Raw genomic sequence first — 25644 nt, forward strand, 5'->3', positions numbered from 1 at the left:
ATGAGGGCGATCCGCGCCAGTTGGTGGCAGAAAAAAGGGGAGTTCTTATAGAACGGCCGCGAAAAAAAAGTGCATTTCACACTACTTTTGGATTAGAATGACATTTTAAGGCTCGTCTGAATGTCCTGCTTAATATAATGTTTGTGTCATCATCGCAAATAAATTATTTTGCAAAGATCACAACCGAATATAATCTTAGGGGCTGTTCATGCAAGAATCAAAACATAACTGTAAGCATATGAGAACCCAAGACTGTTATTCTTTTTTTTGTTGGATTAATCAAAACGTAAATCTAGGCTATGTTGAAAAGGCGTAGATGACGATGGCGTTCTTACTGCCCCCAATAAATCGGTCAGTGTGCCGTGTACTGGAAAGGGGTCGATATCCACACAGAAGGGCGAGGCACGCTACATCTCATTCTTACATATTGATTTTGTTTTTGATGTATTGAGAGGGAAATGATAAGGTTTGTCATATTTTCATTTAAATGTGATATTCTACATTTGGGAATACAATATATTGTATATAGTGGTGTAAAGTAACCAAGTAAAGAAAATATGTACTTTTTTACTCCTATTATACATTACACATTTTCCCTGACACCCAAAAGTACTCGTTACATTACGAATGCTCAGGCAAGACGTCAATATGGTCCACTTCATGTATAACGCGTTGTCATCCCTACTGCTTCTGATCTGGTGGATTCACTAACCATAAATGCAGCATTTGTACATGAAATGTTGGAGTGTGCCCCTGGCAGTCTGTACATTAAAAACATAAGAAAATCGTGCCATCTAGTTTGCTTGCTATAAGGAATTTGATGTATAGCATTTACTTAGTACTTTTTTCCAACAATCTACTTAAGTACATTTTTACTGGGTGACTTTTATTTTAGCTTGAGTCATTTTCTATTAAAGGCATCTTTACTTTTACTCAAGTATGAGAATTGAGGACTTTTTCCCACCACTGATTTTATCAATAAATCATTTTGAGAGTCTGTAAAATACGTGTCATACTGTACATTTGCAGCAAAGGCTTCTCGAGCCCTCCAGCCCATAGATGGCGGTGTACCCCTTTACAGACCATGTCCACCAATGAAGGTGTACTTCCTTCCTCCACCACGTTTTTCATTGTTTACAATCGTTCGGCGCAAAGAAACTTGTGTATTTTAAGCTTAACGTGAATGAAATGTGACATGTTTAGGATTTAGATAAGTAGCTTGCCGGAATGTTCTAATTCCATGCCGAGCATCCACCACGGGTTCTTTCTCTGCAAACATTTGCCTGTTAGTCTAGCCTAGACATGGCTTTTGCTCCCGCTGTGTGGTTAGCTGCTCAAGCAGAACTCTACGAGGACGACGAAGAGGCCGAGGTAAACAACTTCCCAGAGCCACAGAAAAACTACTTGGGCGATTACAATGATGATTATTTATTTGAGAGGTTCCGTTTAACTAGACCTTGCATAAATTTCATCACGGATTGCGTCAGGCTCCGGATGAAAGCCACGCTCCAGCAAATGAATGGACCTTCCGTCGATGAAATGGTGATAGTGGCACTAGACTATTACGTCAATGGTATTTTGTCGACCAAAGTCGTAGATATGATTCAAATGGAGCAAATGGAGATTCACGAAGTCATCAACAATGTCTCCAAAGTGTTGTCAGGTATGGTCAGGGAGTTTATCACTTTCCCGGCGAATGGTGAGGAACGAGCAAATGTGGCGCACGAGATCAAGAAAATATGCGGGATTCCGACCTCCATGGGCTTGGTGGGATGCATGCATGTCAAGGTGAGACCACCTCATCACGACAAGGAAGCTTTTCGGAACACAATGGATAACCACACCGTCATGACCCAAGTCATATGCGATTGTGAAGGGAATTTAATGAGTGTTGAAAACTGCTGCGTTGGCAGCACACCAGAGCAAACCATATGGGATATGTCGGATATTGCCCAGCAGCTAAAGCATGGAGCACATGGGACGCATTGGATCATTGGTAAGCTAATTCTACACAGGGATATGTTTTATACATTTGTTATGACTAGAAATACTGTGCAGACCCACTAGCCACCCCTGTTATGAAGGGTCTCCAACTCCGGGTCCTGGAGCGCTATTAAGTGTGCAGGCTGTTTCAGCTCAGTACTAACATCCGTTTTAAACCATCAACAAGCTGAAATCAGCTAAGTTGGCCTTGGTCTGGAACAGTTCTGAGTGAGTTAGACCATAAACAGTGGTCTAACTTTAGGTGGGTCACTCCGTCAGTGTTAAAAAAAAAAAATCTGTGTGATTGTGAACAAATTGGGATAATCAGGGTCGAAGATGAATTGACAATCAATGAACTGTATTTCATGGTAAACTGGAAGGATCTTTATCGTTTGGAAGAATAGTTTTTACCCTGTGTCTTGAACGCTTTATGCATTTGTTTTCAGCAGATTTCACCAATGTTCATACTTGCCTCTTTTTTTTGTTGGTTTGATCCCACAAAGCCGGAAAAGGCTATGCGTTGAGCAGACACCTCCTGACGACCGTTTCACCAGCCAAAGAGAAAGCGGATCGGCGGTTCAATGCAGCCCACGGCATGATCCACTCGGTCCTCCAGAGGACCATCACCTTGGTGAAGAGGCGCTTCAGGTGCCTGGCCAATCTGGGCCACGTGCAGCAGAACAGTCTGGACAAGAAGGCCGAGATCATCAAGGCCTGCTGCGTCTTGCATAACATCGCCAAGAAGTTCTCGGTGCCTGTGCTCAACGATACCGTGCTAGAGACTATGCACCCGGCCGAGAATCACCAGGTGCCGGTGGTGGAGGTGCCTAGCTACGCAGAGAAATCCAGAGCTGCCATTATCGGCATTTATTTCTCGCATTCCTCCGGGAATGACGGCATTTCAGACTGAGGACAATGGAAATATTTGTATAAAATGGTTGTTGCCATTTGGGTTTAATAGGAGGATGGTTTGGTCCCTTATTATAACAGTTTGTGAAAATAGGTGCTACTGGATTGACAAAAATTATTTTATTTTATCACGCTTTGTGATACATGAAAACCAAATGACAATACTTTGGGTTTATCTATTTACATGTTTTTATACATTGTCAATAAACGTCAAGTAAAAATCTAATCCTCCATGAATCATTTGAATTGCAATTTAGAAATTGATAGGCTAAAATTGACATTTATTGAGAACACAAGCAGCATTTTCTAACACAATGATAAAAAAAAGGTACCTAGGTGAATGTGAAGTGTGCTGAATTCTCCTGAACATAGCCAGTGAATGATTACATACAATATATGCTTAAACATTATGTACATGAGAATATATTTAAATAAAAATCTTAACATACAGAAGAAATGAGCAAGATTAAACTTTTTGTTTTTAAGTCAATCACATTGGTGCAATTTTCACAAACATATGGTACATTTTCACAACTCAAAACAGATCATCAAAAAGGCTCATGATTCAAATCTTAACATTTTCAATTGACTGATTACAACAAACATTCAGTCACTTGTTCACTGCACCAAATCATTCTTTCAATTTGGATACATATTCAGTCTACATTGAACAAAAATCTAAACATGTAAAGTTATGAGCTGAAAAAGAAATCCTACACATTTTCCATATGCACAAAAGTCTTATTTCTCTCAAATGTTGTGCACAAATTAGTTTACATCCCTTTTTAGTGAGCGTTTCTCCTTTGTCAAGATAATACATCCACCTGACAGGTGTGGTATATCAAGAAGCTGATTAAACGGCATGATCATTACACAGGTGCACCTTGTGCTGGTGCCAATAAAAGGCTACTTTTAAATGGGCAGTTTTGTCACACAACACAATGCCACAGATGTTTCAGGTAATATGCAATTGGCACACTAACTGCAGGAATGTCCACCAGAGCTGTTACCAAATAATTGAATGTTAATTTCTCTACCACTTGCAGCCTCCAACATTGTTTTACAGAATTTGGCAGTACGTCCAACTGGCCTCACAACAGCAGACCATGTGTAACCACGCCAGCCCAGGACCTCCACATCCGGCTACTTCACTTGATGGATCGTCTGAGGGGGGTCTTTACATGTGGTCTGAGGAGTATTTCTGTCTGTAATTAAGCCCTTTTATGGGGGGAAAATAATTCTGATTGGCTGGGCCTGGCTCCCCAGTGGGTGGGCCTGCCTGCACCCCTGCCCAGTCATTTGAAATCCATAGATTAGGACCTAATGAATTTGTTTCAATTGACTGATTTCCTTATATGAACTGTAACTCAGTAACATCTTTGGAATTGTTGCCTGTTGCATTTATATTTTTGTTCAGTGTAAGTATCTGCTTTTCAAAATGTAATATTCACTTTACTTTTGATATGATTTGTCATTTGTTAACAATACATTTAACTCAAACTGTTCCAAACTAATAACTACTGAACCAAAATGATGTATTGCCTAGTTACATTTACATTTTTGTAATTTAGCAGACACTGTTATCCAGAGTGACTTTAAGGAGCAATTATGGTTAAATGCCATTTTCAAGGGCAGATAGACAGATTTTTCAGCTAGTCGGTTCAGGGATTCGAACCAGTGAACTAGTTAACATGTATAGTTTGATAACTGCTGGACACTACATTTCTATATTTTTATCTCATAAATCTATCAATTTGACATGAATTTATGTTGGAAGGTAAAAACAAATCATACACGGATGTGGCTGTAAATACTTCATCATCCTCCTTCATCAGCCTGTGTGCTTCAATAGGACAATGTGGAAAGAGTCGCTATGTGCTACCATTGGGAATAATAGTGTATTATAAACTGGGTGGTTCAAGCCCTGAATGCTGATTGCCTGACAGCCATGGTATATCAGACCGTATACTACAAGTATGACAAAACATTTATTTTTACTGCTCTAATTACGTTGGTAACCAGTTTATAATAGTAATAAGGCACCTCAGGGGTTTGTGATATATGGCCAGCGCGACGCAGCTTGCCTAAGAACAGCCCTTAGCCGTGGTATATTGACCATATAGCACACCTCTTTGAGCATTATTGCTTAAGTAAGGGGCATTACAAGTGTTATCAGTTTAGAATTTTGTACTTAAGAGAGTTTTTCAAGTATACATACCATTTACATCTGAAAAATGTTCCAATGTGATTGGAACAATAAAACGAACTCACAGCAGACAATCCATGGCCTTATCTTCAGGCCTTTGGATTGGCAGCTTGGAACTCCCTCAGTGCTGTGGCGTTGGCGTAGATCAGGTCCGAGTTCTCGTAAAGGGCCTCTTGTATCATCTTCTCTTTGGGCTCCAGAGAATCCATGATGCATTGGTGCAGGAAAACATACTGCGACTAAAAGAGTGTAAATGGCCATGATAAGCCACAAATGGAGCCTCATAAGTCATGTATTCATTTTTTATCAAGCCTTTAGTCATTAAACCCAAAGAGGGCAGGGCTGCGGAGCTGTGTGTTACGCCACTGATTATAACTACAAGTTAAGTATAACAAAGAAATGTAAGATGTGTCAAATAAATGATATCCAGCTCAGGCCTCCAGCTATGCATTTGGTTTGCTAAATTGCTAGCTAAGTGGCTAGATGTCAAGATCAAGCTTCTTGGTTACAGCAGAGACATTCAATCCCCTCCGGATCAAGGTCACTGTAGCCTAAATTGTTTTGTGCCGTATACCCCAGTATGGTACAGAAACGGTATGACAATCTAGATATCGCCCAACCCTAATCAATAGACATTGTCCATATTTTAGGGTAGTACCTAGCGTTAATGTGGTGATCGTTTCTATGAGGCTAACACAGGCCTTACCTCGGTCTGAACCATGAGCGGCCGACTCAGCCTCATCTTGTGCACAAAGGCAGCGATTCCCACCGCCTTCTCCCTCTCTAGCTGTTGTAGCATCACGTCCAGAGCAATGATGGTGCCCGTCCTCCCCACCCCAGCACTGAGAGACAGGGAGAGTGATGTAAACATAATGTACACGTTTACAGATAAGAGCACAGAACAATACAGTTCAATGAAGAGACCACCTAAAACTAGGCCTATACTTGAACTGTCACCACCAGTCATTGAAAACACACCTCACTTGTTGGTTAAAGGTGCATTCTTCGAACACCGCAATAGCGTTGCCACATTGCACATCCCTATTTAGAATTTTTCTCTGTGTAGAGTAATGGCTGGGTGTTGTAGGTACTGTACGTTACCTGCAGTGCACCACAGTGGGTCCGCTGTTCTCTTGGCTCTCTATGTGCTGTCTGACCAGCCCTCTAAACTGGATCAGAGCCTCCGTTCCCTCTGGGACTCCGTGGTCGGGCCAGGCCGTGAAGTGGAAGTGTTTCACAGGGCGCTCCTCGGATGTGTCCCTCTGAAAGACAGAATTATTTAAATGCAGAGGCGACATTCACACGGGTAGTAAGCAGAGAATGCACTGAAAACCTTGTCCAGGGGGGTGTTTAGAAGGGAGAGAACATTTTGAAACAGAGTGCTACCGAAAGGAACTACCTGATCTTGTCCAATAAGATCAGAGATGTTCATTTTTTTGTAGCAGAACGTTTTGCAACTGTGTGCCCTACTGAACATGATGACCCAGGTTTCATAAGTAGAACAAGCACTTTGCTTACACTTTTCACTACAAACTCCCGCAGGGTCCAGTTTGTTTCCCTTTTCTCTGATCTGACTGTTACCAACAGGTCTCCGTACAGGCAAGGGGTGTAGTCCAAAGGCCAGTACTGCTCACATTTAGCCTAGGGAGACACAGACAGAATAGGTCATTGTTTCTATATAAATACAGTACATAGAATGAAATCCGTCAAATTGCCATGTTCTGAGGGGCTTTGCCCGTTCTAGTGATTCTATTTCTATGACTATCACGGTTTATCTGTGATGTCACCACATTCTCCACACACACAATGCAAAGCAAACACATTAAGGAGGACTCCAACAGGACTCACCCTCCCTCCTTCGGTGCAGTTGGTTACCATGACCACACCCTTTACCCTTTGCTCCCAGATCATTCTCCAGAAGTCGTCGACGGTGGTGGGCAGGGGACCCTGTGCAGCGATGTACTGTCTGCTGTTACCGTAGCCCTGAGACAAAAAGCACCCGGGTTAAGAAAACACACCTATTCGATGTGTAAACATTTACAGGTGCAAGAACTTCCTCTAAGGCATCATATTATTCAGCGATATCGTAACGTGACACTAGAATATTTTTTACATTATGCCATTTTATAACTGACATAAAGGTTTGTGTGGGGATGTATTGGAAAACATATACGGGGCAAATAACTTGTAAGATTGGTGAAAGTTGACCTTTGGTGTTATGCAATGTTTCAAGCCAACCCTTTACCGTAAGTAGGCCTTTTACAGCCGGCTATCAAGGTTGAGATCAACATAGTAGATCATTCTAGTACTGACCTAATTACTGCAGTCACAGTAAGAATAGCTGTATAGGATATCTAGGACTGATATGGACATTGCTCTGTATTAGGAAATCCATGACTGATATGCTGCTGTACGTACTGGCATGTAATTGGCATTTATGTAGTCAGAGCTCATGTTTTGGTTTAGGATGGTTAGCTTCACCCGACACCAGTCATCTGGAGAGAGAGAGAGAGAGAGAGAGAGAAAGGATTTAAAACGCTTGGTGATTTAACAACTTCACTTTGGGGATTAAAACGATTAAAACTATAACCTCAAATTGTATCAAATCTGCAGGTGGGGTGATTAAGCCAAAACTCTGCCTGGAATCTGAGGGATATCTGATCCACCCTATTATACTTAGTTGATTGGCTGACATAAAGTTCAACTATTGCAATAAAAAGTGGTGATGTCAATTCAACAACGGTATGTTGTTCACATGATGTGTACTGTAGAAATGGCAGCCAGAGTACACTTACATGGCAGTACATTGGTGAAGCGGTTCTTGTTCTTGTTCTCCTCCAGAATGGCTGCTTTTTGAGTCTGCTCTGTGCCAACAGGGACGAAGTCCTGCATAGAGATATGAAGCATAGATCGTGCATAATGTAAAGTAAAACAAATGGATGTTTACATATTCAGAAGGGTCCGCTAATGTTTTATGCGCAGACAAACAAGATGGATTACAAGACGACAAAATAAAAAAATGCATTCTAATACGGTAGGGAACGCAACGTTGGACAATCGCCCAACCACTTTGCATTGCCAACACCCTGATGGAAACAAACAGAGCGAGCACGTTATCCTTATCGCTACCTCATACTCCTCACTGAATCCTCTGTTCGTATCAGCGCTCATTGTGTGGTAGTGGTCTGAAAACTTCCCCGTGGGAATAGCTCTGGGGGAAAAGGGGAAGATAGTAAATTCTCAGTTGAATATTCCAAAGTAGTTACTGTTATTAACAGCTGTGGGGTCTAATACATGTCTTTTTGGCTTTGCTGCACATAGTCGCTAAAGGGTTGGAGTTTAAGGCTAAGTCTGACTCTTAAATACTGAAAATGAACTCTATACTGTACATACTTGAATTTATTGCTGGTTAGTTTGGATTCCACAAACAACAACTTGGGCCGGCTATTGGAAACGGGAAAAGAAAAGCATTGATTAATGAGTCCACATGGTTTCCTTATCTAACGTCATTGTGAAGGCAGCCGCACCGACCTGAATATTTCTGGCTTCTGACGCCATATGAAGAAAACCAGACAAACCAGGAGACAGAGTAGCAGCACAGCCATGACTGACCCTGCAATGACCCCTATAGGGAAGAAACCTGGGCTTTAGTATGAGCGCATAGGGCACGACATGTTAATAAATGGGTTATAGGTTTACTTCTAAACATGTAAGAGTAATCTGAGCAAATGAGCAACACACTTTTAGTTTCAAAAGATCATATAAAACAAGATGTAAAAGCTCTCCATTTTGAATAAAGGAAGCGGGTGAGATCCCATGGTTTTCCGCCAGAAGAAGGCATGGCAGCTATATCACATCATGCTGTGTGTAGATGCTGTTATCGGTGGTAATACAAGTATCATTGACCAATCATTGAACCTTTTAACATGAAATGCTTAAATATAAATGCTAGGCTCACTCACCTCTTGGGTCTGTATTACAGCTGAAAGAGACAGCCTGACTTATCCGACGCCCAGAGATTGAGGCCAAAGACACTCGATAGGTCTGGGCAGGTTGAACCCCATTGATGTCCACCTTCCTCACCCGCTCTCCCTCCACCCTCTGAGGGCTTTTCCCAGTCACATTCACCTCCACACTGGTCCATATTCCCTCCGGCACATCCCAGGCCAGAGAGAAAGCGTAGCCACTGGACAAATAGTCACATCTCGGTCTTATCAGGGCTGGGGGAACTGATTAAAACAAAAGAAGGAAGATGTCACCTTAACTCCCTGCTAAAGTCACTATCCTACAGGTGTACCATAATACATCAATGCTAGACTACTAATATATTTAGTGGGAAAGTGGACTAAACACAATAGGTCACTTTGACAAAGTAAGAGACTGACTCACCCACAGTCTCCACCTGTTCACACAAGGGAAGTTTTTTAGAATCCTTTTCAAACCAAAGAGTCAGTGTGTACTCTGCCCCAGGGTAAAGGAGAGTGAATGACAGATTGCCATTAATGTTAGAGACGACTTGAGGCTGACTGCCATTATTGGCTTCTCCATTGGAGACGATCTCGGACAGGTGCACAGTCTGAATGGATGAGCTGGTGACCTCCCAGGATAAAGCAGAGCAACATATCTCTGCAGGGAAAAGCAAGGGACTTCTGTTGATAGTGTTCACTTTTAACGATTGAATTCGTTTTTTATGTGTCAAATGACTGTGTTATTCGGGCAATACTTCTGCTGAGTTTTCGACTCAACCCTTCTCCATAATATATGAAACTCTAGACCACCTGGACTATCCAAATAAAGTGGGACCGACTTGAAGAGCGAACTTTCACTGTAGCCACATAAAACAACTGATTGGACAATTTTAGGGTAAGAACTGTGAGATGATTCTAATTGGGAATCAAGGTAAAAAAAAAAGAAGCAAATTTACTTGTTACTGTGAAGTCGCTTTTTCCACTGCTCTTGATGCCTTCAAACACAGTGAAGAGGGTGAAGGCATATCTTTTCCCAGACTTGAGAGTTGAAAATTGATGTGTCACTGTTTCTCCTGCATTAGGAATGTCTTTATTTTCCATATCGTCGAAATGCAGCACATAACTAGAGACTCCTTCCGCCGGCCTCTTCCACTCCAGAGTTACACTGGTCTCATTTCGGTGTGTCTCTCTTACAGTGACAGCCTCGACATTAAGGGGAGCTAATACAGAGAGAAGAAACATAACCAATCAACACATTCAATGCACCGCTTCAAAAATGACTACCGTACATGTCTGATCTTTAAATAACCATGAATCCAAATCTAAAATGTAAAAATGTAATAACAATATTTCTGAGAAGACAAACCATATATATATATATTTTTTTTAAGGCTATAGATATATCAGTATTTAATGTATCTCACACAAGAGTGATCCATGAAAATACTGAAAGACAATCTAGTACCCCCCCCCCTCCAATTTCTAAAAATAAATAAACTTACCAGTGACTGCAGACAATTTACTTCCAACAGTACTCCTGACACCTTCAAACACAGAGAAGAGAGTGAACGTATATTTTGCCCCAACAGTGAGAGGTGAAACTATGTGTGTCACTGTTCCACTTTCATTAGATGCAGGGATGATAGTATTCCTCCCAGAGGTGTCCAGCAGCTCATAAGTGATCCCTGTGCCATTCACTTTGCTCCACTGCAAAGTTATACTGGTCTCATTTTGCCCTGTCACATTGACATCACCTACACCGAGGGGACCTAAGATAGAAAGACAGCAAGATGACAATGACAATTAATGCATTCACAATGTATTTACAATGCATTCACAATGCATTCACAATGTATTTACAATGCATTCACAATGCATTTACAATGCATTCACAATGCATTCACAATGTATTTACAATGCACTCGCAAAGTATATTTACAATGCATTCACAATTTACATTTACATTTAAGTCATTTAGCAGACGCTCTTATCCAGAGCGACTTACAATGTATTTACAATGCACTCGCAAAGTATATTTACAATGCATTCACAATGCATTCACAACTCATGTCACTCACTTTGTAGATTTTAGAATGTGTAGATGTAATATTATCTTAAGACATCATAAGCAAGATATTATATGCCATTTAGCAGACACTTTCATCCGAAGCGACTTACGGTCACGAGTGCACACATTGACAGGCATTGAGAGGCATCTAAGGATGCAAGAAATGACACAGAATCCAATTCTCAAGAGACTCACGGGTGATTGCGGAGAAATTGTATCCCTTGCTTGGTACTCCTTTGAACACAGTGAAGAGAACGAACTCGTAGTTTGTCCCAGCATTGAGAGGTGAGACTGTGTATGTCACCGATCCATCCACATCAGATACAGGGATGGTAGTATTAGTCCGATCGCTGAACTGCAGCTCATAAGTGATCCCGTTCCCATTCACTTTGTTCCACTGCAGAGTTACATTAGTCTCCTCTTGCCCTGTCACATTGACCTGAGCTACGTTGATGGGAGCTGGGAGGGAAAAGAAGAGAGGCAAATCAAATATGACAGAAGCATGCATGTACTTTATCACGGAACCGCAGCCAATAACAGCCCGACGCCATTCTCCGGTTTGTTCCAACGCAGAGTTATACTGGTATCATTATGCCCTGTCACGTTGACATGATCTACATTGACAGGAGCTGAGACACAAAACATTATTTTTTTGGTTGAAAAAGGTCAGTTGTATTTCCTTAAACCAGTATGCAAATGATTTCACTGTACAGGTACAGTGTACTGTATACTTTCATGTATGAACAGCTTAAAGACCTATATTAATAGCTGAAAATGTATCCAATATCCACCTACCAGTATCAGCTGTAAAGTTAAGTCCCTCGCTCCTGTCACTCCCACGTACACTGAAGAGAGTGAAGTTGTATGCTGTCCCGGCAGTGAGAGAGGAGACTGTCTGTGTCTCTAGATCCTGATTTTTTCCCGTGGTGTTTATCAATGATGTCCCATTTTGGAACTTCAGTTCATATGTGTACTCCGGTATCTTCGTCCACGCCAGAGTTATACTGGTCTCATCTTGCCCCATCACAGTGACATGTGTTACCGCCGTGAGAGCTGAGACACAAAACAGAACAATTCAGTCAGTAAAATGTTTTGCAATGTCATTGTTCTCCAACAACAACAACAACAAAAAAAGGACTTAGCCTCATCTGCTATGACTTGGGCCCTGAGCTTTGTTTTGATCATCTCACATGGCCTGGATTTGAATCTTTCTTTTCAGCTTTTTCCGTAAATGAGCCCCCCCCCCAAAAAAAAAGAAAATTCAAGCAATGTCTGAAGATGGTGCTGGAGCATCTGACTTAAAGTGAAAAGGGGACCGTTTGATGGGAAAAGCGTTAAATATAGGGTCAAATCCAATTCATGTTACATGATTAACCAAAAACCCAGGGCCCTAGCTATGACATGTAATATAACTCAAATATAATGTACACAACGTTAAAGCATTACACAATCGCCTGTCAAATGATGCAGGGTATGAGATTGAATACTTACTTGGTTTAATGGTTGAAGATGGGATTGAAGGTGTAGTAGATTGACACTGAAAGCAGAATTACAGCTATGTTAGAAGAACATACAAAAAGATGGGACACTGGTGGCAAGACACACACACACACACACACACACACACACACACACACACACACACACACACACACACACACACACACACACACACACACACACACTAACATAGCTTCAGTATAACTATATTTAGTAGGTGGGTTATAACAGCTGTCAAATGAACTACACATCTGACTGATTCTCCAAAGTGTGCTCTCACACTCCTTCTGCTCCCCCTTCCTGCTTTTACATTTCATACAGCTGTTGTCATTTCTGCTTTTTCTCTTCTCCATTACCCGAACGTTGTAAATCAAACCCTGTGAATGATCTGAAATGGCCCTCCCTCCCTTCTCGAAATCCCCAAACTATTAGCATACATGTTTCTATACTTCACCAATAGCGACCAATAGACATTTGCCCAAATGATTCGCTTGTGGTTTTTAGCTTTCTGTAACAAGCATATTCACGCAATGTCAGCTTGAATGTGTTTGCTTTCACCTTATTAGTCTCTCCTACTACTTATAGTACTTGTATAAGGCAGTGTAGTAGGCTATGTTGATTAGTGTCTTACTAGTATACAGTATCATGGGGAACCAAAGAACAACTGTACAGTATTTGGACAATATATGCAGGACAGAGGAGTCTATCGCTTACAACATCAGTTCTCTGGAAATGATTGTGTATTTCCCCAAATTGTGACACAAACGCCAGAGGTCCAAAAATAACTCACGCTATCTAAGGGGATCTTATTCAGCCTTAATTACATGCGACTGTGTTATAATTCAATTGACCATTCAAATTGGCCTATTCCTAATTCCAATGTAAACTTACAAAACCAGTTACGGCTAACTATCAGTAGCTAACAATGTTTAATGCCACCACTGCATGTCCAATAAATCACTATGTGTGTTTATTTCATGAGAATAACTCAAAATATACATTTGTTTAATTATTTATTTCCCTGTGCCTCCAAATGACTTAAATGTAAATGTAAATGTTTTGCCATTGAAATGCTCAGCCTGATCGTGTGATACAAATGTAAATATATTTACATATACAGCCCTGATTGGCGGATAGGATAATCTAGACTCTGGACTAGAGCCTACCTCGCGTACTCCTTCAAATTAGGAGGATACATATGCAAATATAGGATGACTGGTCATTGGTCAGAATAATTTGATCAGATTGTGATGTCATGCTGTGGTCCAAAAACTCCCTCCCACCGGAACAGGTTGAAATTCCAGGCATTTTTAAAATATATTTTTAAAGCTTTCACAGAGTGTTATTTCGACCTCATCGTGTGTAAATATCATAATAAAAGGAAAATCACGTTTTTGACTGCACTGCCCCTTTAAAGCGTTAAGAACATTGAAGAAAGTGTATGATGGTTGCATTCATAAGGGTTGCATATCTCCCCCAATAAATCGATCTCATTTTGACTACAGTAAATGTCAAAATTCCAGCTGATGTCCGACAGCAGCTAGACTTATAGAGTACATCAGTTTCCAATCATCTGGTTGGGGGAGTATCTGCCTTTTGATAAGAAAATAATTTCAGAGCGAACTCAACAGCAAGATGCATTAAAGGTATGTCTCCTTAGGCTGTGTTTCACAAGCAGCCCAATTCTGACATTTTGCCCAATTATTGATCTGATCTGATTGGTCAAAAGACTAATTAGTGGCAAAAGATCAGAATTTGGCTGCCTGTGTAGAAGCAAATTCGTATTGAATTACTTTGTATAACAAATATATTTTGTTTGCTGCTTTTAACAAAGTCAGTCATAAAATGTTACTGTACAATATCTATGTTTAACAGTACACCTGTTAGAGTCAATCCATTTGAATTCAGTCACTTCAGGGGAAAAAATTGAATTCCAACTCAATAATTGTTTATTTTTAACTTCTTGAATTGGAATTCCAAGAAAATAGACCCAAAACCTTCGTAACGCAGCAATTCATGTGCACTGTACTGATTCAAGTGTTGTTGCCTTTTCATTTAAGCTTTAATTGATATAGGCATATTTTCTGCTCTTAACAAACTTCTTTCAAGCAGACAAAGTTTAAAAAACTATCAAACCACTAGCATACGTCAAACCACAGAGGCCTGGACTATTCAAGTGACACAAGAAGCAAAGTGAAAATGACTCACCCACACTCCTGCCACACAGAGGCACATTATAACGTGAGATAATCCCATTGCTAGTGACGAAGACCACACCATGCCAAGGCACGGTACAAATGTTGAAAATGCACTAACACCAATGACTATTTTCTATTGAAATTATTATCAACTAAAAGCAACAGTATCTTGGCCCTCCTAGGTTATCTTCGTACCCTGATTATCCTACACCGATCCTTTATTTGCTTAATTCCACCAGTGTTGACTTTTCATTTTCTCACACGTCCTCCTCTCGGTCACCTCTGATCTCATATCATGGCTGTCTGCAACTTGTTTTATTGATACTTCTCTTTTTTCTGCTTGAAACAACCACACAGAGAGAGAGAGAGAGAGAGAGAGAGAGAGAGAGAGAGAGAGAGAGAGAGAGAGAGAGAGAGAGAGACATTTGCCCCGCCTGTTACTTCCTTATTATCTCATCACCTCCTGTCAAGTCTTGGAGAGCATCTCTATCATGTAAATGTATTAGGTTTATGCAAATTGAACATATGTTTACTCTTTATCAGTTGGGCGATTGAGTGCTGTCTATTAAAAAGCAAATTGGGAAAAGGTGTTGGCGTGTTGTTGAGTGTGTCTCGGTGTGCATGTGGGGTGTGTAAGGAAATTAAGCAACAGCAATACGTAGCGCTAGGTGTTGAATATCAAATCAAATCAAATTCTATTTGTCACATGCGCCAAATTTGTGTAGACCTTAAGGTTAAATGCCTACTTACAAGCCCTTAACCAACAATGCAATTTTAAGATAAATACGTGTTTATTAAAATATTAAACGTGTTTATTAAAAAAATAGATAGATAACATATAATTAAAGAGCCGCAGTAAAATAACAGTAGCGAGGCAATATTACAGGGGGTACCGGTACAGAGTCAATGTATATGATCTAAGTACACTAGCTGTTTCTGTTTTCATAGCTGTGGTTGTGTGGCTTTGCTGCTTGAGTGACAGGAACAGAATCGGTATTTATGGTTTTACAGAGAACGGGAAAATCTAAGTACTTTGACCTTGTGGTTTTCAAGCAACAGAACAATAAGGAAATGGGCCCAGAAACCACTGATAACACATTTGCATAGTAGCGACACGCTAACAGGCCAAATAAAATATGACTTTGTAATACTTCAATAAAACATTAGAAAAATGAAAGATTACTTTGACACACATTGAGGAATTAGAGAGAGAGAGCACGAGGTAACACAGCAGTGAAGTGGAACCTTCAAGTTCAGATTTGAAAGGTCTCATTCACCTCAAAGGTGGCACAATTTGACTGTGTTTTACATTGAACTCTGCAAATAAATGACTATTTCCCAAAGGTCATATGTCTGTATGACATGTACTGTGCACCCTTTAGAAAAACAATGGAAAAGCATGGCAGCGTGCAGTATTTGAGAGGTTTTTTCGAAAAAATTGTATTGTAAATGAGCTGGGTGACATCGTGCAACGTCACGATAACTGCTATTTTCTCTCGATTTACTACAACTATTGAGATGAGGAATCAGTGTGGGTGCGAGCAGGGCGGGGGATCTTCTAGTCTTTATTTGGAAGCCCCTATTGACACCACAAGTCTATTATCCTGCTCTCAAGTACCAGATCAGGTTTTTCCAGTTTTCTGTGCACACATCAACACTTTCCGAGGCAGCATATTCTCTCTGCCTGCCCACATATGCAAATAGAAAAAGGCTCACTCTCATCTGTAGAGTCCCAAATCAGGTGATTAAAACATATGGGACTGTGTGACAGTATGCCTAACCAGAGATCTGTCAACACTGAGTATACAACACATTAGGAACGCTCAGAACAGCCTCAATTGGTCGGGGCATGGACTCTACAAGGTGCTAAATGCGTTCCGCAGGGAGGCTGGTCCATGTTGACTCCAATGCTTCCCACAGTTGTGTCTGGATGTTGGCTAGATGTCCTTTGGGGGGTGGACCATTCTTGATACACACGGGAAACTGTTGAGCACAAAAAATCCAGCAGAGTTGCAGTTCTTGACACAAACCAGTGCACCTGGCACCTTCTACCATTCCCCGTTCAGAGGCAGTTAAATATTTTGTCTTGTCCATTCACCCTCTGAATGGCACACATACACAATCCATGTCTCAAATGTCTCAAGGCTTAACAATCCTTCTCTAGCCTGTCTCCATCCCTTCATCTACACTGTTTGAAGTGGACTTAACAAGTGACATCAATAAGGGATCATAGCTTTCACCCGGATACACCTGGTCAGTCTATGTCATGGAAAGAGCAGGAGTTCTTAATGTTTTGTAGACTCAGTGTATTATTTAATTTAATTTATTTCCCCTTTATTTAACCAGGTAGGCTAGTTGAGAACAAGTTCTCATTTGCAACTGCGACCTGGCCAAGATAAAGCATAGCAATTCGACACATACGACAACACAGAGTTACACATGGAATAAACAAAACATACAGTCAATAATACAGTAGAACAAAAGAAAACAAAAAGTCTATATACAGTGAGTGCAAATGAGGTAAGTTAAGGAAATAAATAGGCCATGGTGGCGAAGTAATTACAATATAGCAATTAAACACTGGAATGGTAGATCGGCAGAAGATGAATGTGCAAGTAGAGATACTTGGGTGCAAAGGAGCAAGATAAATAAATAAATACAGTATGGGGATGAGGTAGGTAGATAGATGGGCTGTTTACAGATGGGCTATGTACAGGTGCAGTGATCTGTGAGCTGCTCTGACAGCTGGAGCTTAAAGCTAGTGAGGGAGATGTGAGTCTCCAGCTTCAGAGATTTTTGCAGTTCGTTCCAGTCATGGGCAGCAGAGAACTGGAAGGAAAGACGACCAAAGCTCACCAGTGAGATATACCTGCTAGAGCGCGTGCTACGAGTGGGTGCTGCTATGGTGACCAGTGAGCTGAGATAATGCGGGGCTTTACCTAGCAGAGACTTGTAGATAACCTGTAGCCAGTGGGTTTAGGCGACGAATATGAAGCGAGGGCCAACCAACGAGAGCGTACAGGTCGCAATGGTGGGTAGTGTATGGGGCTTTGGTGACAAAACGGATGGCACTGTGATAGACTGCATCCAGTTTGTTGAGTATAGTGTTGGAGGCTATTTTATAGATGACATCACCGAAGTCGAGGATCGGAAGGATGGTCAGTTTTACGAGGGTATGTTTGGCAGCATGAGTGAAGGACGCTTTGTTGCGATATAGGAAGCCGATTCTAGATGTAATTTTGGATTGGAGATGCTTAATGTGAGTCTGGAAGGAGAGTTTACAGTCTAACCAGACACCCAGGTATTTGTAGTTGTCTACGTATTCTAAGTCAGAGCCGTCCAGAGTAGTGATGCTGGACGGGGGAGCAGGTGCGGACAGTGATCGATTGAATAGCATGCATTTAGTTTTACTTGAGTTTAAGAGCAGTTGGAGGCCACGGAAGGAGAGTTGTATGGCATTGAAGCTCGTCTGGAGGTTAGTTAACCTTTATGGGATAGGGTGCAGCATTTTCACTTTTGGATGAATAGCGTACCCAGAGTGAACTGCCTCCTACTCTGTCCCAGATGCTAATATATGCATTTTATCATTCCAGTGCTTCTCTTGTTCCAGTGCTTCTCTGAAGACAAAGGAATTCTCCGGTTGGAACATTATTGATGTTTTATGTTAAAAACATCCTAACGATTGATTCCATACATCGTTTGACATGTTTCTAAAGGACTGTAACGGAACTTTTCGAGTTTTTGTCTGGATGAAATGCTCGCCCCTCATGAAGATGGATTACTGGGCTGAACACGCTAACAACAAGTGGCTATTTGGACATAAATGATGGAACTTTATGGAACAAATCAGTCATTTATTGTCCAACTGGGATTCCTGGGAGTGCCTTCTGATGCAGATCATCAAACGTAAGTGAATATTTATGGTGTTGTTTCTAACTTTGTTGATTCCAAAATGGCGGATATTTCTCTGGCTGTTTTGGGTTCTGAGCGCCGTTTTCAGATTATGCTTTTTCCAAAAAGTTTTTAAAAAATCTGCGGTTGCATTAAGGAGAAGTATATCTTTAATTCTGTGAATAACACTAGTATCTTTTATCAATGTTTATTATTAGTATTTCTGCAAAATCACCGGATGTTTTGGAATCAAAACATTACTGCACGTAAGGCGCCAATGTAAACTGAGATTTTTGGATATAAATATGCACATTATCGAACAAAACATATATGTATTGTGTAACATGATGTCCTATGAGTGTCATCTGATGAATATCATCAAAGGTTAGTGATTCATTTTATCTAAATTTCTGCTTTTTGTGACTCCTATCTTTGGCTGGAAAAATGGCTGTGTGTTTTTTCGACTTGGCGGTGATCTAACATAGTCATATGTTGTGCTTTAGCTGTAAAGCATTTTTGAAATCGGATACGATGGGTAGATTAACAAGATGTCTATCTTTCATTTGCTGTATTGGACTTGTTAATGTGTGAAAGTTGCATATTTCAAAAAAATATTTTCCGCCTTTTCAGCGGAACCCCTGCGCTAGAAAGGTTAACACAGTGTCCAAAGATGGGCCAGAAGTATACAGAATGGTTTCGTCTGCGTAGAGGTGGATCAGAGAATCACCAGCAGCAAGAGCAACATCATTGATGTATACAGAAAAGAGAGTCGGCCCGAGAATTGAACCCTGTGGCACACCCATAGAGACGGCCAGAGGTTCGGACAACAGGCCCTCCGATTTGACACACTGAACTCTATCAGAGAAGTAGTTGGTAAACCAGGCGAGGCAATCATTTGAGAAACCAAGGCTGTCGAGTCTGCCAATAAGAATGTTGTAATTGACAGAGTCGAAAGCCTTGGCCAGGTTGATGAATAAGGCTGCACAGTAATGTCTCTTATCGATGGCGGATTATGATGTCGTTTAGGACCTTGAGCATGGCTGAGGTGCACCCATGACCAGCTCTGAAACCAGATTGCATAGCAGAGAAGGTACGGTGGGATTCGAAATGGTCGGTAATCTGTTTGTTAACTAGGCTTTCGAAGACCTTAGAAAGATAGGGTAGGGTATTTTTTATTTTACCTTTATTTAACTAGGCAAGGGTAGGCAACAACATCTCCACCCCGCTGATCCTCAACACTGGGGCCCCACAATGGTGCGTTCTGAGCCCTCTCCTGTACTCCCTGTTCACCCACGAAGGCGTGGCCACGCACGCCTCCAACTCAATCATCAAGTTTGTGGACGACACAACAGTGGTAGGCTTGATTACCAACAACGACGAGACGGCCTACAGGGAGGAGGTGAGGGCCCTCGGAGTGTGGTGTCAGGAAAATAACCTCACACTCAACGTCAACAAAACTAAGGAGATGATTGTGGACTTCAGGAAACAGCAGAGGGAACACCCCCCTATCCACATCGATGGAACAGTAGTGGAGAGGGTAGTAAGCTTTAAGTTCCTCGGCGTACACATCACAGACAAACTGAATTGGTCCACCCACACAGACAGCATCGTGAAGAAGGCGCAGCAGCGCCTCTTCAACCTCAGGAGGCTGAAGAAATTCGGCTTGTCACCAAAAGCACTCACAAACTTCTACAGATGCACAATCGAGAGCATCCTGGCGGGCTGTATCACCGCCTGGTACGGCAACTACTCCGCCCACAACCGTAAGGCTCTCCAGAGGGTAGTGAAGTCTGCACAACGCATCACCGGGGGAAAACTACCTGCCCTCCAGGACACCTACACCACCCGATGTTACAGGAAGGCCATAAAGATCATCAAGGACAACAACCACCCGAGCCACTGCCTGTTCACCCCGCTATCATCCAGAAGGCGAGATCAGTACAGGTGCATCAAAGCTGGGACCGAGAGACTGAAAAACAGCTTCTATCTCAAGGCCATCAGACTGTTAAACAGCCACCACTAACATTGAGTGGCTGCTGCCAACACACTGACTCAACTCCAGCCACTTTAATAATGGGAATTGATGGGAAATTATGTAAAATATATCACTAGCCACTTTAAACAATGCTACCTAATATAATGTTTACATACATTATTCATCTCATATGTATACATATATACTGTACTCTATATCATCTACTGCATCTTTATGTAATACATGTATCACTAGCCACTTTAACTATGCCACTTTGTTTACATACTCATCTCATATGTATATACTGTACTCGATACCATCTACTGTATCTTGCCTATTGCGCTCTGTACCATCACTCATTCATATATCTTTATGTACATATTCTTTATTCCCTTACACTTGTGTGTATAAGGTAGTAGTTTTGGAATTGTTAGTTAGATTACTTGTTGGTTATTACTGCATTTTCGGAACTAGAAGCACAAGCATTTCGCTACACTCGCATTAACATCTGCTAACCATGTGTATGTGACAAATACATTTTATTTTATTTTTTATTTGATAGTAAAGAACAAATTCTTATTTTCAATGACGGCCTAGGAACAGTGGGTTAACTGACTGGGCAGAACGACAGATTTGTACCTTGTCAGCTCGGGTGTTTGAACTTGTTACCTTCCAGTTACTAATCCAACGCTCTAACCACTAGGCTACCCTGCCGGCCCTATAGGTCCATATAGGTCTGTAGCAGTTTGAGTCTCGAGTGTCACCGCCTTTGAAGAGGGGGATGACCGCGGCAGCTTTCCAATCTTTGGGAATAATCTCATAATGATGAGATGCTCATGTCTCCGCCCTGACAATGGGAGTCGTTGTCCCAAAGGCAGGATGGAAGGCGAGAAGCTTAGGTCCAAAATAAGCCCATAGAAAGAAATTGGGCTTTTTTTGGACAGATTTTGGCGAGAGTGAAACTTTTTGCTTAGCCTCTTACTCTCTGGCCGAACTAATAGTGAACAATGGCAACTTGGCAACAGAGAGACCACTATTGTGCAACATACTGTACGCAGAAGGGAATGCAACTGTTATGTAGATCCATCTCCATAATGACTCTTAAATTCAGTCCTCCCCCACTGGAACATATTGGTAACGAGCGACAACTAGGTGGCTAAGGAAGTATTAAGAAGAGCCCAGGCAATATGGATCTTGAATGGATCTCACAGTTCTCAAAGACATCATGACGTCATGGCATGCATCCATTCAACTTTGGCGAAACGCTGCCATATTCTCGTCATTGCTAGCTACAGTCTCATCTTCATACGGAATGTTGGACACCTAGGTTATGATGAAAAAGGAGGATGAGGATGGAAGGCTAGTAGGCCTACTGTTGCACTTCTCACTTTTAAGTCAGCGGCACTAGGTTTCAGTGACCCCCCCCCCCCCCAAACACACACACGCTGCGAAAGAGGAAGGTGGTGTAGTATTCGAAGCAAATGCAACTGATAGAGGAGCACGTTTTATGCACTGAGATATAACAGAGATTTCTCCCGACCCCTCCTGTCTCAGCCTCCAGTATTTATGCTGCAGTAGTTCATGTGTCGTGGGGGGGGGGGTCTGTTATATCTGGAGTACTTCTCCTGTCTTATCCGGTGTCCTGTGTGAATTTAAGTATGCTCTCTCTAATTCTCTCTCTCTCTTTCTCTCTCTCTTTCTTTCTTTCTCTCTCTCGGAGGACCTGAGCCCTAGGACCATGCCTCAGGACTACCTGGCATGATGACTCCTTGCTGTCCCCAGTCCACCTGGCCATGCTGCTACTCCAGTTTCAACTGTTCTGCCTGCGGCTATGGAACCCGGGCCTGTTCACCGGATGTGCAACCTGTCCCAGACTTGCTGTTTTCAACTCTCTAGAGACAGCAGGAGCGGTAGAGATACTCTGAATGATCGGCTATGAAAAGCCAACTGACATTTACTCCTGAGGTGCTGACCTGTTGCACCCTCGACAACCACTGTGATTATTATTATTTGACCCTGCTGTTCATCTATGGACAATTGAACATCTTATCCATGTTCTGTTATAATCTCCACCCGGCACAGCCAGAAGAGGACTGGCCACCCCTCATAGCCTGGTTCCTCTCTATGTTTCTTCCTAGGTTCTAGTCTTTCTAGGGAGTTTTTCCTAGCCACCGTGCTTCTACACCTGCATTGCTTGCTGTTTGGGGTTTTAGTCTGGGTATCTGTACAGCACTTTGAGATATCAGCTGATGTAAGAAGGGCTTTGTAAATACATTTGATTTGGATATAATGACGAGATACCTATGTCGTCACCCTAAGAATGGGATTCGTTGTCCACAGAGCACAGCGGCAGGCTGTCAAGCTCCTGCCTATTTTTCTCTTTGGATTGGTGAATACAGCTAGTCATTATTTGTATTTTTTTGTCTCATTTTTATCATTTTAGATCAGCTTCATTATTGCAGATAGATTGTAGGTTCTATTCATTTAATTGTTTTCATAATATACCTGTTTCCCCCTACCCCGATTGGAGTAAACAAACGAACAACAATAATTCTACTGCTACTCTCAACTATTTCACTCACATCTATGGTACCTGTAGTTAAATAATTATACATACAGTATATTCTCAATTTCTTCTTTCTACAAGTGCTGGATTTTCACCTACGGCACCAATCCACCATTAATTCTGATCTTTACTCCAACCTTCCAATGTCCAGATTAACCCATCTTTCCCAGTTTAATGTCATTTTGCTCTCTCCTTTGCAGTACATCTCTCCATTTTACTGTGATGTCTTGAGGGTCCTGAACCTCCCTATTTGTAACATTTCTGCTGAAATTGCCCTTAAAATAAATTCTTTACCCAAGAGTATAAGGATATTTCCAATTGACTGATCATGGTTTTTCAGATCCCCTAACAATACAGTTTGCAGGTCCATCTGAACCCTCATATTATGACATAACCGTTCCTGGACCTGACTCCAAAAGAGCCACCGATGGACAGTACCAGAAAAATCAGTGGAGCCTGCTGAGGGGAGGACGGCTCATAATAATGGCTGGAACGGAGCAAATGGATTGGAAACAATGTGTTTGTTGTTTTTAATACCGTTCCACATATTCCGCTCCAGCCATTACCACGAGCCTGTCCTCCCCAATTAAAGTGTCAGCAACCTCCTGTGCAGAAAATATGTTCTATTGATTATGTTTCCTTGTGGCAGAGTCTGCAGAGAAGGCCGACTGTTCAACATTGAGCTATCTTTTCATAGCAAATATTTCATATAATAGCTTCAATTTAATCTTATTGTTTTGATACTTTTTGAATATTCAATGAAAGGGGTTGACATCAACCGCCTAGTATTCAATGAGAGAGACGCTATGCTACAAGGCTCTTGTCATGAATATGCATGGCCATCTCGAGACAACTCCGCAATAAAGGTTTTTTTTTCCTCACAGTTACCGGGACGTCACGTGTCCTACTTATATCAGTACACTTCCAAGCATTGCGAAACTTATATTAGGTCAAATAAACCTCCCGTAGCAAATAAGCCATAAAAAAAATTTGCTGACAAAATTCGACACTCTCTCATTGACCTCCATACAGAAACTAAGCGACTCGCTTGGTGAGTTGGAGAAGACAGATCTTTGGCCCAGTTATCCCTTTCGCTTCGCTCTCAGAAACTGAAACAGACCATTTGTTTTTCCTTTGTGTTTACAGCAACACATTCTGAAGTGATGTGGATGAAAACGTATTTGTGGGACCAAAAGCATTGGGACAAATTCACTTATATGTGCATTAAAGTAGTAAAAAGTTAAGTATTTGGTCCGATATTCATACAGTAGCACACAATGACTACGTCAAGCTTGTGACTTGCATTTGCAGTTTGTTTTGGTTGTGTTTCAGATTATTTTGTGCCCAATAGAAATGAATGGTGAATAATGTATTGTGTCATTTTGGAGTCACATGTTTCTAAACACTTCTATATTAATGTGGATGCTATCATGGATGCTATCATGGATGCTATCATGGATGCTATCATGGATGCTATCATGATCCTGAATGAATCGTGAATAATGATGAGTGAGAGAGTTAGACGCACAAGCATCATAATCCCAAAAAATGGGAGGTTAGCATTTTTTGAGAGGGTGGGGGGGTATGATATCTTTGCATCTGTAATTTTTTTATTCGATCAAAACGGCAGTCAAGCATCGATCATCATGTCATCAGAATAAGACTCTCGATATTATCAATATTGTCAATTACATACTGTTATACAATATATATATATTCTATACATAGTTATTTTATTTGCATGATTCTTGTTCATTTACTGGTGCTATTGTTCAATAAATGCAATTTTGAAACGTTAACTTTAGGAAAAGTCTGACTGTATTTTTGTTGTATTGCACAAACAAATTGCACTGTACAGGAAAAACGATTGTGTGTCCATAAAACTAGGGTCCAGTCTACTCACGAGAGTCCCTAGAATACAAAACAGGTGAGTTCAAACAAAAAGCTAGGTCATAGCAAGTATCGCTGGACTTTTACTGTAGTCAAATAGGTTGCACCTGGACACTATACGGTACAAATATAGCACTGTAGAGTGAAAACCTTACTACCCGTCTCGGCTAAAGTGGGGTGGGAAATACTCAGTAGGGTTACTACTAACCAAATTTGATTCGTTTTTGAGGGGGACTGTTTCTTACATATCCAGCAACACTTCATTCTACACCCCCCCCCCCTATAGACCCCAATGCAATAAGTTATACACTGTACATAAGATACATATTGGAATGTAGAGAGAACAACATACTAGCTGACTCTGCTAAAGTGAGGTGGGAAATACTCAGTAGGGTTTCTACAAACCAAATGTGTGCAGTTTTGGAGGGGGATTGTGTGCACAGCATGCTGCTGGCTTTTCACTCCACCCCCTCCATAGCCCCCAATACAC

General features: G+C 41.4%; 2 protein-coding genes across 3 annotated transcripts; one reads left to right on the forward strand and one right to left on the reverse strand.

Moving 5' to 3' along the window:
- The first annotated feature begins 1105 nt into the window (after positions 1-1105).
- Positions 1106-3118, forward strand: si:dkey-197c15.6 (putative nuclease HARBI1). The gene is made up of 2 exons (XM_029628763.2): positions 1106-1996; positions 2487-3118. Exons 1-2 carry the CDS (start codon positions 1303-1305, stop codon positions 2891-2893), a joined length of 1101 nt encoding a protein of 366 aa, XP_029484623.1. The 5' UTR covers positions 1106-1302; the 3' UTR covers positions 2894-3118.
- Positions 2998-15149, reverse strand: LOC115106615 (receptor-type tyrosine-protein phosphatase H). 2 transcript variants are annotated; one of them, XM_029629515.2, is made up of 18 exons: positions 14843-15149; positions 12626-12671; positions 11930-12187; positions 11330-11593; positions 10569-10835; positions 10023-10286; positions 9488-9724; positions 9061-9327; positions 8630-8723; positions 8492-8542; positions 8228-8309; positions 7894-7984; positions 7517-7593; positions 6947-7081; positions 6617-6739; positions 6200-6360; positions 5805-5940; positions 2998-5337 (listed from the first exon to the last, which is right to left on the reverse strand). In XM_029629515.2, exons 1-18 carry the CDS (start codon positions 14912-14914, stop codon positions 5188-5190), a joined length of 2775 nt encoding a protein of 924 aa, XP_029485375.1. In that variant the 5' UTR covers positions 14915-15149; the 3' UTR covers positions 2998-5187. The 2 variants fall into 2 exon arrangements, with proteins under 2 accessions (XP_029485375.1, XP_029485376.1); XM_029629516.2 differs by having other exon boundaries at positions 15028-15148.
- Between the last annotated feature and the right edge of the window lie 10495 nt (positions 15150-25644).

This window comes from Oncorhynchus nerka, linkage group LG23, assembly GCF_034236695.1.
Source record: "Oncorhynchus nerka isolate Pitt River linkage group LG23, Oner_Uvic_2.0, whole genome shotgun sequence".
Taxonomy (NCBI): Eukaryota; Metazoa; Chordata; class Actinopteri; order Salmoniformes; family Salmonidae; genus Oncorhynchus; species Oncorhynchus nerka.

What these genes read in the sequence shown, in the direction of transcription:
- LOC115106615 (XM_029629515.2), bottom strand. Translation starts at nt 14,914, where the DNA reads ATGGTGTGGTCTTCGTCACTAGCAATGGGATTATCTCACGTTATAATG. An exon ending in CAATTTCTCCGCAATCACCC is followed by an intron (nt 10,836 to 11,329) that starts GTGAGTCTCTTG and finishes TTTCTATCTTAG; the next exon opens with GTCCCCTCGGTGTAGGTGAT. An exon ending in CTGTAATACAGACCCAAGAG is followed by an intron (nt 8,724 to 9,060) that starts GTGAGTGAGCCT and finishes TCTTCCCTATAG; the next exon opens with GGGTCATTGCAGGGTCAGTC.
- si:dkey-197c15.6 (XM_029628763.2), top strand. Translation starts at nt 1,303, where the DNA reads ATGGCTTTTGCTCCCGCTGTGTGGTTAGCTGCTCAAGCAGAACTCTAC. An exon ending in TGGGACGCATTGGATCATTG is followed by an intron (nt 1,997 to 2,486) that starts GTAAGCTAATTC and finishes GATCCCACAAAG; the next exon opens with CCGGAAAAGGCTATGCGTTG.